Consider the following 17125-nt stretch of genomic DNA (forward strand, 5'->3'; position numbering starts at 1 on the left):
GAGGGGTCTGCCGCTGGGAAGGTTGCAGTCTAGGAACAATCACTGCAGATCTTTTGCCGTCTCCTCCAAAACCCGAACAGCATCTGCCCGTTTCCATTGCAGCTGGGTCCACTGACATTTCAGATACCACAGCAGAGCCTGCATATACCACCTTGTTAAGTTGGCAATCGGGTTCCAGGAGGCGAACAGACCAAGAAGTCTCAGATCTGCTCACACTGAGGCCAGGAGAGGCTGAAATATCAGGATATAGCTCAAATGTACTGGACTGATTGTGGAGAAAAGAAAGAACTGCAGTGTAAAAGCCATCTCCGATTAAAAAAAGGGTTTGCAATGAAGTCAGGTGTGACTTTGGTTAGTTGATCGCGAGCCCCAAACATTGATTTCAACGTCATCTGCAGGTGACCTACAACTGATTAGGGTGAGCCTGCCATCCATAGCCAGTCACTTAGGTATGTAATGAACTGGTATCCCAACCTCCGAACCTGGGTGGCACGGACTTCTAGCACTTTAGTGAACATCTTAGATGCGCTGGTAAGACGGTAGGAAAGCACGGAAAAACTCTTGGCTGACCTTGAACAGCAGGTTTAACCTCTGTTGGGCTGTAGGACAAGCAAATTAAAATATGGGTCCACCATGTCTAAGGCCATCATCCAGACATCTGGATCCACAACAAACAGAACTTCGCCCAGTTGAATCAATTTTAATTTGTCCTTCCGCACGGAGGCAATCGGAGGATGAAGATCTGAAGTAAAAGAAAGGCATCTATCCTGCTTCAGCACAAGGTAATAGCAGGAGTAACAAACAATCCCCATTCCCTAGGCCAACACCCTGTCAATTATCTATTCACATCTCTAAGTAAGATGAATAGGTGCTCCTCAGAGTCGCTCTAATGTGGGTGGAAGCTACAATGACCACAAAGAAATGAAAGGGCACAGGCCGGATGGGCATCTGTTAGATGTGATGAACTGCTACCCTGGGAGAAAATGGCAGACCCTTCCCATTCTCCCCCAGGGGGTGGTTGTGCAGGGCTAAAGGCAAATAAAAGTGTGCAGTCACCCCGAAGGAAGGCCCTGGACAACCAAGAGGGCAGGGTGCAATGTATTGAGGAGGCAGGACATGTTCTTTCAGGTTTTACATGTACTGGAAGTGAAAAACTCTCAAATTTGTTTTTCACTACTGAAAGGCCTACTCCCCCATACCATAACAATGGGATTACCATATTAAATTTTAAAAGTGTAATTCCCAAGTGGGAAGAGATAAACCTGCTGGCATTCTAATCAGTGGGTGGTGTTCGGACGGCCGGGGGCCAACCTCCGGAAACGCCCACCATCCATCCTCCAGACACGCCCACCGTCATGTGGGACGGCCGGGGGCCGACAGCAGCATCGCAGGGATTAAATCCATGGAAAGTCATATTTTATAGTGCAATTCTGAAACGGTTACGTTTAGAAAGTTGTCATTTTCTTGCTTTAGCTATTTGGTGCCTGTAGCTTGTCTGATCAGGTCTGTGGGCAACTGACAGTTGGGCTCCGCGTATTACTCCTCGGTAACCACACTCAATGGGAGCTTAGGTGGGTCTCAATGGGCTACCCCTAGCAAGATTGGAGGAAGGAGCTGGGCACTGTCTCACACCTGAATAGGCTTTGTCTTGACCACACACAAAGGGCTGCTTACCCCCCTGTAGTGAGTCTGAAGCCGGGCAGGAAAGAAGGACACCTTTCCACTTCAAAGGCATGCCTTTGAAGTCTCTCCCACTTCAAAGTGGGAGAGACTCCAATGAGTGTAGAGACTGGACCTCAGACACCACCACCGCCTCCACTTCAGGAAACTTCTTAACCTGTGGATACTCTGCCAGGAAGGAGGACTGCAGGACTCTTGGTTTGCTCTGCTGATCGCTGCCCTCTTGCCGGTTGAGGACTGGACATGCGTCACTTTAACCCAGTGGGACTCCAAGGGCTAGTTGGCTGCTCTCCCGATCTGAAGAATCAGGGACATAATAGGCTTCCCACAGTGCAACTGCACCTGGACTCTGCCATCTGTTAGCATATCCTGCCAAGTGGTGCCACCCCAGTCCTGGACCCAACTTGCTTACCAGCAACCGGACGCATCTTCTCTGACGAGAGAAGCATCCCTGAGCAGAACGAATGAATCTTCTCAGCTGAGCAGCAAATCCCCTAGCACCACCCCTGTTGGGTGGATTGACTATCGCAAAACTCGCATCACCTTTGGAACCGCCGCCGTGCTTTTCCCAGAGCAAGCTCCTTGAATCCCTCCTCAATGGCAGCCTCAAAAACTATGGCGGACAGCAACATCGCAGTTTTAGCATATATTGGAACAGACATCGCCTCCACTGTCCCTTGCATCATCAACATAAGACTTTACATCTAAAGCCCCATCGACCCGATTCTAGAAAGATCAGGACCCTGCAGTGTAGCCTCGTGGCATCGCAGAACCGATGCATTACCTAGGCTGTGTGAAGCATCTTTGAAGCGGATTCACTCAAAGCTCCACAACCAGATTTTAAGGTACTTTGTTCAGCTGGCCTAATTGGGCCCCTGTAGCTAGCCTGGTCTGGTGCAACCAGATCCCCCCATTAGACTTTTTGCTTCTTGGCGCCATTTTTCACTATAAACTTTAAAAATCTATTTCTCTGGTTCATACTGGATTTGTCATTTTGGTTTTGTTTTATTTAATAAAATCAGAGGCATTTTTCTGAACTGTTCTGCAGTCTTTTTTGTGGCGATTTCATTGTTTTACTCTTTGTAAAGTAATTGTGCGACACTTCAAACACTCTCTAAGTTAAGCCTGTCTGCTCGGTGCCAATCAACCAGAGGGTGAGAACAGGCTAATTTAGGGGTTGCCTGCCTCTTATCCTGGCTGGGATTGTGGTTGTTGCTTGACCGGTGATCATACCCCAGTCAACCCACAACACCCGCACATACTTCAATGACCAGTCATACCCAGCGCCTGAATACAAAAGGCACACATCATGCAGGCTCGTCACAGATGTCAGTGTACTGCAGCTGCAGCATGGTTTGAACCCTGTTGTCTTGGGTGGGGGTATTTCTCCCTTGCACACTTGAATCCAGTTTAAACTGATGAAAAATGGGAGCAGAGCTCTGTATCAGTGCTCAAAGGCACAAAAAGAATGCAACTAATGATGGTACGCAGGGTTGATGTGTATATGAGACTCCGCACAGTCACTTCCGGGGTCGAACAAAGCAAACACGTAGCTGCATGCTGCCACCCAGTTGTTCCTGACTTCTATATCCAGAATGGCACCCCAGGGATATTGTACAGTTGAGGAATCTGCAGTTAGAAGTTTACATCAGAAAGCACAAGCCCATTACCCAACAATGAGTGCAAAAGTGCAGCTCTAGAGTTATCAAACAGCAAAGCAGTGTAACCAAATTCTCCCCTCCAATTACCCCAAACCAGTACTAGGCAACCCATGTGCTTTTAGTGAGACAAGAACTGTTACCGCTGTAACTTGAGGCACCGATCTCTGGATCTTCTGCAAAATTGCGGCGGGAGAAACCTACATGGAAGTGATAACATCAGGCAACAGAAAGGTTACTTTTTTATCATCTCAAATAAAACTTTGGTTTTTTCTCCAGCTTTGTTGGGGTATTTATGGACATGACCACCATTTCTGATCCAGCAAAAGTAGGACTGGATACATCAATGTGCCCATCCAAGTTCTCTCTCTCTCACCAGAATGTTACCAGCCCTGTTGTGATTGCAGCAATGCATGATGTGATTGTCATTAAAAATAAAATAAGTGAATCATACTGACTGTCCATCAAGGCTCCATAAAAAGATGTGGCATCTTCAAGCTTCATTAGTGACTTTACCAAGCAAAACCAAAAGTGATAGACCAAGTCATGCTGTTCTTCTACCAAAGTGAGCAAGTTTGAACGTGATTAATAGACTGTAATGTGACGTGCACAAAAGTGACAAACCCTCATCAGCTCTAGGACTGTACATTTGTCATTAAATTGACTAAGTCCGAGTTGTTAGTATTCTTGGTTTTATTTAGACAATCAGTTCTCTGGTTAAGTTATCTGACTAATGAATTAGGGAGACACTACTAGAGATAATGCAGAGGTTGTAGCATCCCCCTAGATGTTGATGCGTAAGCATCAAACATGATCCATCTATTTTGCCTAGACTAAAAAGTAGAGCATCTCGGATCGTCTGAACACTCATGACAAAAACACCTGGCCTTGTGCTTAAAGAAAGCACAGTAGTGTGTCCCACACAAATCTAGTAGGCAAAAGGACCGGGCTAAACAATCAGATATCAAGGGCACGAAAAGCTTGCCTAGCCCTCACTTATCCGCCGACCCCTTGACTCCGACACTGCATCAACAGGTTTCAGTCTAGATGTTCGCTTACGATAAGCACATGAAGTAAAACCAATGCATCCATTCAGCGCTTGAGGAGACAGATTTCAAAAGCAGCTCTACATGGGTACTGAAGCTGAAATTTCCTAATATTCCCACTCCTCGCGAAAAATAGCCTCCCTAACATATTCCCTCTGCATGTGGTTATACCCAGGCACTAATAAGAATGATGTTCTTAATACTGGCCTTCAGCACCAAACTGAACGCCTTGTACATGTGCCCCATCTTCACCGTCTCCAAAGACAACTCTTAGTTTGATAGGGCCAGAATAGTAAAACTGGTAGAAAGTATATGGAGCTGGTAGCTACTGCTCAGACACATTTAGTGAACAAGGTGTACTGATCCCAGAGCAAACAGGCATTTTTTTTAACATCGTAAAGGAGTTTACTTCATGGAACCAACCAAACAACCCATTGGCTGTCACTTTTTTCTTTTGAACCAACTAATCTGTATATTCAGAATGGATTGACAAATGTAGATCCACAGCTTTACCACCACAGAACCAAGCCAAAGTGAGTGCTCCTGGACGTGCAAATACTCAAAAATGATACTTTAACACCTTAAAAGCAACACCCTTGTGTAGTGATAAACAATAAAAGTTACCCCTAGAGGGTGCAACATAACCGTCTGGTTCCTCCACAGAATACTGCCGTGCCCGGACTTTAGCACGGCGAGTGTCCTCCCTTCTAGAGAAAGTACAGCGCACGAGAGGGAGCTGGGTACTACGGCGGGCTTCTTGATCACCATAAACATTGAAACCTGGAAAGGGTTTAAAAAGCTGAGTCACCGCAATACTCTTCAGCTGCCAACAAAAAGTGACAATTAAAAATGTGGAATTCATTAAACTTTGTACATTGAAGGTTCCCAGAACAAATATATTCATCAGTTTAAAACTCAACAAGGTGGTGAAGAGCATGAGCAACAAAGGCAGATAACTTTTACACGAATAATATTTTGGTTAATCACGGGCAATCTTCATACTTAAATTCACCAATTCTTCATAGCAGCCCTGTAGTATTTTCATGGTCTTCCTGTGTCCAGCATCTGCTTGATCTGTACTCCATTCTGTAACGCAGTGGCTGGACCAGGTTAAAGACTGTCAAAGCTGTAGCTGATCACGAGAGGAAGAGATTTGTTGAGGAGTGGAGACTCAACACATCAGGAGATGGCACAAAGATCGCTCTGCTCTCCGGGTGATGGGGCTTTGGTCAGAGCGGCTTGATTGGGGAAAGTTTATTAGGTCCTTACCTGTTCCTTTTGGAAGTTAACTGTGGACTATTTGTCAACGGTAGAACACAAGTAAGGGATATGCGTTCTATCTGATTTTGTCACTGCGCCCAATTAGATCAAACGCATAGGGTGGAACACAAAGCAAAGAAACGCGTTCCACCTGAAGATATGCACGCATGAGCTGACGTGGTAATGGCATCAGAAGGGAAACGCACTGTCAAAAATACCTTGCCACGTTTTTATCCCAGCGATCAACAATCTGTGGCATTCTGTAGCAACTGACTCACCCATGCTGATTTTTCAAGAGGTTTTCCATTGACACACACTTTAAAAGAAGCACAGCACAGCAAAGTATATTCGGCATAAGCACGGAGGAGTTTGTTCAAATTTTATTAGAAGGAGTTTTAGCCCAATATCAAAAGGGCATACTTACGTATCCGCGATACAAGTTGGAACCCTTCTTATCCATTACTAATTTGTTTTTTTTAGTAAGTCATAGGATGCAGACCAACTCCTCCCTCTTCCATTTTAAGCAAACACGACAACCCCCCTTTGAGGTGGAGTAAGTGGAATAAAGTATTTTTGAACTGCATCAGGATATGTAGTCTGGTTCCAGAAACGAGGTTAGGAGAACAGGAAAGGAACAATGAGCTAGTTGAATTTGGGCTCATAGGTATTGATGTGGTATGGAGACTCAGTCCACGCATTCCGACATCCTGTGGTCCAAACAGAACCCCTGCACCAGGATCTCTTCAACTAGAGGCCATTGAAAAACGCTATCATTTGTGTAACAGTGATAATATTAAACCAGGCATAAGGCTACTGATAATAGAAACGACTGGAGAGAGGTTGATGGCCGGAGTACAGATCAGAGGAGTATGTGAAACCGAAGGAGGACTCAACGCTCATCTGACTACATAATAAACAAGCATCTGCAATGCAATAGAGGTCTCGCATTTGAGCTATAGGCATTGTAAATGACAATGTCTTCTTGTTATGTTGCCCTTTAATTATTTTAGAATGTTTCTGTATTCTACTGTATCCTAGTTTCCCTCCCTAGCAACTATGGTAGTTGCTGATGAAGAAGTCCTGTGTAGGTTGTTCCCTACCTTGCTCCTGTGTTCCTTCAATAAACTACACTTACAACTTTATTTGTGTGGTTTCAACTTTACAATTTTGGCGACTTGGCTTCAAGGAACACCAGGAATCTGAAGAACCCAACTCTACAATTATTTTCATTTTCTACAATTCCGTTTTTATTTCTTGTTTACTTGGAGAGAAAACTTTAAGTGAACCTCTCTGAATACTTCGTGAGTAAACGCTGAATACTTCGTGAGTAAACGCTGAATACTTTGTGAGTAAACGCTGAATACTTCGTGAGTAAACGCTGAATACTTCGTGAGTAAACGCTGAACACTTCGTGTGCAACGTCTTCAAAAAGAAAAACTTTGTGAGTAATTTTTTTTGTTTACTCTGCGCACCATAGCGGCTTACATTCATACCGCACACCCCCAGCGGCTGACATTCTTTCCGCTTGTGCCATTTGCCTTTTACTCATTTTGGAGGTTTAAGACTGTTGTGCATGCATCTTTTAAAAGTCTAGCAAGACCGTTACCTTCAGCGCGACACTCTCCGGCTCAGCGCGCTCTGAATTGGCTCGCCCTCCATTCTCTCCCTACTGCTTGCTGCTTGTGACGTTACCTCGTCAAACTACGTTGCTCGTCAAGCTGAGCGCTCCACGTTTTGACGTTCGTTGTGACGTTATTCCGTCTTGAAGAGCACTCCACGCATTGACGCTTCAGAGAAAGGAAACCATCTCCATGACAACGTTTCTCCACAGTAGCGCTTCGCTTTATTAACGCGTTTTAAGAGCGTTTTTCTACATTTTGCGCTCATTAAGCAAACGGAATTGTTATTTATTCATTTTTATTACAAGTTCTGAGAAATAATTTCTTCTCTCAACTTACTATTTTCCTGTTCATTATTTTAAAGGCGTTCTGTTTCAAGCAGTCCTCTTGCTCCTACCATCTGAAAACTTCAAGTAAGATTTATTTATTTCTTATTTATCACTCTTCTTATTCATAATGACTTCTCAAAACTTCACAATTCAATCACCACAACCTTTTTGGCCTTCTGGGTTAGAACCATGTATGAAATGGCTCCAATGGAAAGCTTATTTCATGAACTTTATTGACACAATTGATGAGGATGGTAAAATGAAACCAGAAAGGAAGAAAAAACTTTTCTTACATTCTCTAGGCGCTGGTGGTCTTAAAGTTTATGAAGAAATGCCCAAAAGTGGTGGTAGTGGTGATTCTAATGTTTTTGATGATATTTTAAAAGACTTTGACAGTCATTTTTCTCCCAAGGTTTGCATAGGTATTACCCGTTATAAGTTTTTTCACAGAAAACAGCGACCTGGAGAAAACATTGATGTTTATATTGCTGAACTTAAAAAAATAGCTGAAGATTGCAAATTCGACCATCTTCAAGAACAGTTTATTAGAGACCAAGTAGTTATGCATGCTTCTGATCCTTCCATTCAGGACAGACTTTGGATAAATGGAGATTCAGACCTCAAAGATATATTAGCCATTGTCAGAAAGGCAGAACTTTCTGGTCGCAGCGCAAACGCTATTAAAAATGAAGAAAAGGCTATTTCCGAATCTAAAACTACTAGCGATCAAACTGTTTCAAAAGTTCAAGGAAAATCCAACTATAAACAAAAGCTTCAATATAGAAACAAACCTACTGAATTTAAAAAGAGTGATAATTTAAAGTGTTTTCGTTGTGGTAGCAGTTCGCACTTAGCTAATTACAAGCTTTGTCCAGCATTGAAGGAAAAATGTTCAAATTGCAATTTAATTGGACATTATTCCAGAGCTTGCAATAGACTAAAAAGCAAAAAAGTTAAAATTGTTTATGATTCATCTTCTGATGATGAAGAAGATTTAAGTAACAAAGTTATGCATTGTTATGTTGATAATGATTGTGTGAAGAGTATTACACCTTGTTCTATGAATGAGATCTGCATACCTAAACCTCTTGAGAAAGTTTACATTTTTAATATTAATGACTCAGGGAAAAGGAACGTCCTTAAGAAACCTATTTGTAATATGCTTATTGGTGGGGTCCCTTTTGATATATATGCTGACTCTGGTTCTCCATATACCATCATTAATGAAAATGTTTGGAATTCTAGATTTGTTAATTATTTAGGGAATGATCTTTATTCTCCTGACATCTCCGCTGAAGGATTTTCCGGTGGTAAGATCGATGTAATTGGTTACAAACCTTTAAAGTTCAAGTTCAAAGGAAGAGAAGCCTTGTGCAAATTATATGTTGCTAAGGTTGGACCTTCTGTCCTAGGATGGAGAGATCAGTGGGATTTAGATATTGTTTTAAACCCGAACAGTCCAGATCCTGTTTTAGTTGTAAATGAGGGAACTGAAATTGGTGATTCCATGCTTAAAAAATTTCCTAAAGTTTTTAGTGGTAAAATCGGAAATGTTCAAGGTTTTTCTCACCACATCGTTCTCAAAGATAATGCTAACCCTAAAATCTTCAAAGCTAGAAATATTCCCATTTTGGTTCGTGGCGATGTTGAAAAAGAACTAGAAAAGCTTGTCAAAGAAGACATTATTGAACCAATAGAGTCTTCTAATTGGATTTCGCCCGTGGTTATCGCAAGGCGTGCCAATGGCAAAATCCGTCTTTGCGTGGACCTCCGCCACTTAAATGAGAATATTGTCGTAGACAAATTCCCTTTACCTAAGATTAATGAAATGTTGTCTCTAGTCAATGGTGCTATGTATTTTTCCACAATAGATTTATCCTCCGCATACCATCAAATTTCCCTAGACATTGAGAGTAGGCAATTTACTGCTTTTATCACTCCCATGGGATGCTTCCAATTCAAACGTATGCCATTTGGTTTTGCATCTGCTGCTGCCATCTTCCAGCGCATCATGCACCAACTTTTTGGGAAACATCCTAAAGTTAAATTCTTTCAGGATGATATTCTGGTTTATGGTAAGGATAAAGATGAACATAATACTATTCTAGAAGAAGTTTTAGGCATTCTTGAGAATAAAGGTTTAACTATTGAATATTCTAAATGCCATTTTGCAGTCAAATCTGTGACTTATCTTGGACACGTGTTATGTTGTGATGGTGTTTCAACCAAAGCCAAATTGGTGGATGCTATAAAAGATGCTCCTCCTCCCACTAGCAGAGATGATGTAAGATCATTTCTAGGAATGGTGGAATTCTATTCTAAATTTGTTAAAAATTTCTCATCCAAAGTATTCAACATTAGACAACTTTTAAAGAGCAAAGTTAAATTTGATTGGTCTTCTCTATGTGAAGATGAGTTCAACAGTATCAAACTGGACATCATAAATGCTCCTGTGTTATGCCCGTTTGATTTAGATTTAAGTTCTGTAGTCACTGTTGATGCTAGCAACAAGGGCCTGGGAAGTGTTTTATCTCAGATCGACAGCTCGGGTAAAGAACGCATTGTGGCATTTGCGTCTAGAGCACTTTCTGTTCCGGAGAGTAAATTCTCAGTTATTGAGAAGGAAACTTTAGCTGTAGTATGGGCTCTTGAGCACTTTCGCAGTTTTGTATGGGGAAGGGAGTGTATAGTGCGATCAGACCATAAGCCTCTCACTAAACTTCTTTCTACTGAAGGTCTTTACAATGCTACTGCTAGAATAGCAAGAATGTCCATGCGGCTACAAGATTTTATTGTCAAAATTGAATATTTACCTGGTAAAAGCAATGTTATTGCTGACTTCCTCTCCCGGATGCCTACTGACCTTCAAGAATGTGAAGTGAATGAGTGGGATTCCCTTCACGTTGCTTATATTCTTGATAGTAATCCTTTTTGCATAGATAAAAAGTTGTGGAAGGATGATTATCTTAAAGATAAAGTTTTAATTTCTATTATCTCCTTCATTCAGGAAGGTTGGACAGAAAAGAAAGATATTCCGTCCGATCTTAAGCCCTATTGGGAGGTTAGAAATGAACTAACTGTTTGTGATGATACTATTTTTAGAGGTGAAAAAGCTATTCCTCCTTCTTTAAGGAAAGGCATTATTGACCTGTGTCACAAAGATCATTGTGGTATTGTAAAAACCAAACAAAATGTTAAACAATGGTATTGGTGGCCAGGTATTGATGTCCTTACAGAAAGAATTGTTCGTGAATGCGTCACTTGTGCCAATTCTGATAAAGTCCTCAACACGCTCAAACCCGACATGTGTGAACCCTTGGTTCCAGAGGGTCCTTGGCATACTGTTGCCATAGACATTATGGGACCAATTGGAGACGATCATAAATTTATAATCTCTATGATTGATGTATTTTCTAGATGGCCCAATATCACCATTGTAGATAAGGTTGATTCTTCTTCTGTTTTGAATTTTATTGACAGAGTTTTTATTGAAGAAGGCCTGCCCAATCAAGTCATTAGTGATAATGGCGTTCAGTTCACGTCCAAATTAACTAAATCCTACTTTGAGCGTGTTGGTATTGTCCATAAGACTACCTCTCTTTACAACCCAAGCGGTAATGGACTTTGCGTGAGGTTCAACAGGGTCTTGAAGAATGCAATACAAATAGCTGTACAAAATGGTGAGGATTGGGAAACCTCAGCCTTCAAAGCTGTCTGGTCCTATAGGACCAATATTCATGATGCCTTAAAAATGTCTCCCTTTGAGATCATGAGAGGTCGTGTTGCCAGAACTAAATGTAATCCCAAATGGTTACACAAAAAATCTTGTTTAGACATTTGCATGAATAAAGTCAGAACTGATGTTATTGATAAGCACCTAGAGTATAAGAGAAATTTTGATAAGAAATGTTGCTCTAGCACTGCAGAAGTTAAGGTTGGTATGTGGGTTAAGGTGAAAAAACCCTGGAGAGTCCGTAAGGGGGATTCCCAGTTTTCTGAACCTCTTATGGTCACGAAGATTCTTCGCAATGCTGTCCTTCTTAGCGATGGTAAAGTGTGGAATCTTAAAAGAATTGCCATCTACAGAGGAAAAAATTGTCTAACTAATGACTCTGTTATTTCTCCTGATATGTCATGTACTACCACTCCTAATTCTACTCCTTGTGAGGATCATGGTGGTTTTAGTGTTTCTGAAAATCTTTCCCCCAATCCTAACCCTTCCTCCTCCGATGTAATTAATGTTCCTTCCATTGCAGAGGTAGTAAACCCTCCCTCCAATTTAGATGGGTCAGTTCCGTCCACTAGTGTTCCTGCTACCTTTGATTCTACTCCACCGAATCATGATTTCAATACAACATCTGTTAATGAACTTCCATGTAGCAGTGATGTATTTGTAAACCGGAAACGCATTTGCTCTAAACCCAAATGGCTAGAAGACTTTGTTTGCTAATTGTTTATTTGTTTTCTTTTTCTTTTCTCCATTTATAAAAGGGGAAGATGTGTTATGTTGCCCTTTAATTATTTTAGAATGTTTCTGTATTCTACTGTATCCTAGTTCCCCTCCCTAGTAGTTGCTGATGAAGAAGTCCTGTGTAGGTTGTTCCCTACCTTGCTCCTGTGTTCCTTCAATAAACTACACTTACAACTTTATTTGTGTGGTTTCAACTTTACACTTCTTTATGTGTTTTGAGAACCTGAAATTGGTCCGTAACCATGCAATTTGTACTTATCGTCCTTGCTTTTGAGAAGCAAAGCGGCTGTAACTGCACCTCTTACTACCATCCATGCTTCTCGCAAGCAAGGACTATAAGTTCAGGTGCATGTTTACGCACTGCTTACAGGTTTTCAAAACAAACAAAAGGCATTGGTATTTACAATGCAAATAGCTCAAACGCTCGCTGTATAGTAAATAGCTTGCAAACAGTGTGAAGTACTGTGAATTAAACATATGTTAAAGTGACGCCAACAGTAAATCACTATCTGAGACTTTGAAAAGAAGAAGCTATGTGCTTTAAAAAAGTAGTTGTGTTATATCCTAATACCTAACGTGCTCGTTAGCGATATAAATGTAGTGGAGGAAGCAGTAGTCTGCATCATGTAAAGAATGAATGATCCGCAAAAGAATGCAGCTATTTGAAGGTTTTAAATATAAAGTAGTAAGCAGCTACAGGCAGGGCAGAGTACTGCACAGACTAAGTTCAAATAGGACTTCAAATATAGTTTGCGAATAGGCAGAAGAATTTATAGATGCCCATTTTCAAAATAACCCCTAGACTGAGAGTCCTCAGTAAACAACGGGCGTAGGCCCACTGTGTTATGCTTATGACAAAAGAGCCTCTTCCCCCACCAATTTAACATGGAAAGAGAACACCGGTTTACAGCTTTATTGTATCTAAAATTTGTAATGGCGGCTTGTCTTTTTTATAATTTTTTGCTGTGCTTTATATGGATTGTAATGCAGCTGGGCACCAACTTAAAAAATTTTCTGAGAAAATTTGACGAAATAAAGAAAGTTTACGATAAAGAAATATAGCTCTTTATGCTGGCATAAATAAATGTACTGAAAACTGTAAAAGTGCCTGACAATCTTTTAAATATAAAGAGGGAAGCAGTTATGGGTAGGGTGGAGCACAGCACAGAGTAATTTCGCTTATGGCTTCATATATAATGTACGAACGTCTAAAAGTATATGTAGATGCGCATACCCTAAACAACCCAGAGAGAGCCAATGTGCTTTGGCCCTTTGTGTTATGCAGATTACAAGATCACCGCTTCTGATGGACAGAAACCCAGTGTCCGTTTCTGCACGCTTGCGCAGTGTGCACCTGTGCAAGGGTTAATGTTTATTACATTTTTTTGTTATTTTTTTTTATAGGCTGTGTTAGACGCTTAGAAAGTCAGCGTCTGAAAAAAACCCACTTTCCCACAAAAGTAGCATATAAAGGGGGCCCATCTGTGCACGCTTGCACACCGCTGCAAGTGTTTATGTATTTTCTCTTTCTTACACTGGCTTGTAGGCCTCAAAAGGGCAGGGGCTGGACAAAACATCTAAAGTCAAATGCATCCAATATTTTAGTTGTAGAGGTTAAGGCAATGAACCAAAGATGAATGTACAGAGAATATATAACATCCCTCCAAGAAGAACGCGGAAAGCCAAGGGGATTGCAGGTCAGGTAGCACATATCAGTGATGTCACTAACCATGTCATGAATGATGTAATATGTGACATCATCAGCAGTGGATTGCGGGTGCGCGATATATGACCTAAAAAATACGCTTTTTATTGATTTCAATGGTTTTGTGTGAGTAAAATAAGGTTTTGAAAAGGCTAATCCCTAACTATATATGGTCTATAGCCAATGGTTTTTTCAGTGAATTTCATTGGTTTTTTAATAGCAAATATCAAAAGCTGTAAAATGTTAAGTACGTGATAGGTGAAAACTTTTTCGTGTTTATGCACGCTGATGTGCTTTGAACGCTGCCCCCCTCCCCTCTTTTCTCTTAGTAGTACTCTCTCTTTGCAGATAGTGAAGAGTAGTTAACGCAGGCCTTTAACCCCGTTGTAATCCGTCGTGCCTGCTTGTCTCTCCATTTGATTGATTGTTATCCAAGCATTTACTGTTTTACAATTGATTCTCTTTGGTTCATTCTCTATTTACAAACAAGCACAAAGTCGCAATACTCTGTTTAGTCTTTGCAGATAGTGAAAAATCGTGTAAAAAAATAAAATTAATCGAGCAAAATCAGTAGGCCACTAATTGGATCTCTTTTTGACCTCGCTAAAATAGAAATATTAGGAACAACCCTTCATGAGAAATACGAAAATAGTGAGATGAACTGAGCTCCACACCATGAGGGCTGCAAGACAGCTCGGCTCCGTCACCCACCCCGCCCAAAATAACGACAAACCCTATGCAAATATTAAAAATATAGACAACACACCAGCAAAGAAACAGGGTAAAACATTTTATTAAATAACTATTTACATAACTATTTTATACTTTTTATTGCCCGATCCGGCTAGCTCAATCGATCGAGCATGAAACTCATGCACTCTGATAGCAAGCGTTGCTACTGATGCTATGCAGACCAAAACTGGTTTTCAGTTTGTACATTTTCCTAGATTTTTCCATCCAAGGTTGGTTGAGTTTGTAGAACGATGGCTTCAGATTTTCAACATACGGTGTGGTGGCGCGGACTGGGAGGGGGCGCTTCGCTCCTGCCCCCTCCCCAAGTAAGATTTTCATACGTGAAAGTACGTTAATGGTTTTGGTCCCTGAGTTGCTTCAATGTCACTGCCATTCTCAAATGGCATAAGTTCTGGATGTTGGGTGCCATAGTTCAGAGTTCTGAGCAGCGCTTGTAACACTGTCGTTAGCTTATTTCCACCTACTGCAGCTTCACTATTCTCAAAGTAAGTGAGTGTCGTTTGTGGACCTGACTGCATTTGAAAACAATGTGATATGGTACCTCCCTAAACCGCTGGACGGAGGCCCCCGAGGGGCGGTGTGATGGCACGGACTCGGAGAAGACGCTTGGCTCCGACCACCTCCCCAAGTCTTATAGCACCGGTTTAGCCTGAGATCGCCCCCGACATAGGCGGCCGGCTCCCGGGGTCCGGCGGAACTTTTTGCCTTTTGATGACTTCTATTCTGGACCTTGTCCCACAATCCGTTTGACCTGAAGACACGCTGTAGTGGGGCGCCCCTTTACCGTTTTAGTTGCCATTCCGCCCGCTTTTGCTACACTGTGCCTCTTCCGCCATTCAGCTGTTTACCGCCCGCTCTTGCGACTACAGCGTCTCGCTCACCATGTAGTTGAGTTGCTCCCGCTCTTGCGATGCAACGATAGGCGACTGCCACAGGACTCTCAAAATGGCGGCCGGCTCTTCAGATTTGGGCGTGGTCCACTAAAATGGCCCTGGGACACCTTGGAACTCGGACGCTTCCCTGATAGGGCTTGGGTCCCATTCTCGAAAGCGTCCCCTCAGCCGTGAAGATTCTACAAAAGTCTTGGGGGCCCCCCGACTCCCGCAGGCTTCTGGTGGGGAGCGGCTGCCATGTCTGCTCGTGGAATGGCCACGACGGAGCTACGAGATGGTAGTGCTCTCATGCTGACGCCAGCTTTAGTCTGAAACATCCAGAAACACTGCAGACTACCAATTCGATCAGTTCCGGTAGCACCCCAACATGACCCGGTAGAGAAGAACTTGCCCTCCCCTCTTTGACTGATGGTTCTTATTGCCTGTCCCCTCTGTTGTCATTTTACAGAACTTTTTGGACTGCTGAAAGGGGTTGTGTTCCGAACGCTGGTTGGTGGAGACATTTTGACTATATTCTTGACCTACGTTGTCGCGTAATGCGTTATAAGACACGCCGCGTTAGCGCACCCGGAAGTGATCCGGGGCGCGGCGCGCAGCGCGTAACGTAAGCATAACAGGTCATGTGACTTGTTAATAAAACTTTTTATTGGTTCATTTTACTTTTGTTATTTTAATAATGAAAAGCTTGGTCATATGACCTAAAAAATACGCTTTTTATTGATTTCGAACTTTTTTTTTTATAACATATATGTTATAATATTCCAGGCTAATGTACTATCCCGGAAAAATTTCAACTGTCCTGCAAGTAAAATATATTTTTCGAGAAAAAGTGCGTTTCTTCGTTCCATGACGGAGCCGTTGAGTAAAAGAGACTCGGCCTGCTGTCTTAGTCGCCGATACGCCTGATTATCAGATTCTTATCGATCACTTTATGTTGCAGGAGTGGAAAACACAACTGCCCTTGACCATTTATCTTTACTGCGTTCCTACATATTATACCTTTTATCCGTCATGTAATTGGACTGCTTTATTTCACTTGCCTTTTACTGATTCGAAAACAGTGACTAAAAGTAAAAACTTTACCAATGTAAATACTACTACCAAGTTTTGTTTTAAAAACCTTTATTGTGAAAATGTCAGTATACAAATACGGGCCTATAACCACGTGGGCCGGCCACGGAGCAAACTGAAATCGTATATGATGAGGAGACATTTACATTATAGACTAACGTAACAAACGAGCCATTAGGTTGCAAGAACTAAGGTGTCTAACAGTTGCGGAATCGGTGGACGTACATTTTGTAATTAAAATACGACAGGGCCACTTACAAAAAAGTTATCTAGATATACATTTGCGTGCAAGTACCATGGGTGACGTTAATTCGAACTTTCAATAGTACAGTAATCAATAACACATCAGAACTTAATATCAATAGGGATGTCGAAATATTCAATCAATTCTCGTCCCCGCCCGCCATGAGCATCAAAACTGCATTCATATCTCGTGATATCAAGGTTGTTCAACCAGTACACAACAAGGAGTTACGAGTACCATTTATACCGGCGCCATTTTGGGCGAGGCCGGGCAGGTCCAAGATATAGTCAAAATGTCTCCACCAACCATCGGCCAGACCAGAACCCCTTTCGGCCCTTTATGCTACAAGATGGTGTCTTCCATTCAGAAAATATTGTTGGCAGCATTTTGAAAGGA

At 42.0% G+C, this 17125-nt stretch overlaps 1 protein-coding gene across 1 annotated transcript in view; it reads right to left on the bottom strand.

Annotated features, from left to right (window-relative positions):
* LOC147726038 (PC-esterase domain-containing protein 1A-like) overlaps positions 1 to 17125 on the bottom strand; it is a 207012-nt gene that overhangs the window by 31761 nt on the left and 158126 nt on the right. Inside the window, exons 7-8 of the mRNA XM_086960152.1 lie at positions 5009 to 5164; positions 3482 to 3538 (exon numbers count right to left, since the gene is read on the bottom strand). Coding sequence (XP_086816278.1) covers positions 3482 to 3538; positions 5009 to 5164 — 213 coding nt within the window. The remainder of the gene's footprint in view (positions 1 to 3481; positions 3539 to 5008; positions 5165 to 17125) is intronic.

This window comes from Lissotriton vulgaris, chromosome 3_1 (assembly GCF_964263255.1).
Source record: "Lissotriton vulgaris chromosome 3_1, aLisVul1.2, whole genome shotgun sequence".
Taxonomy (NCBI): Eukaryota; Metazoa; Chordata; class Amphibia; order Caudata; family Salamandridae; genus Lissotriton; species Lissotriton vulgaris.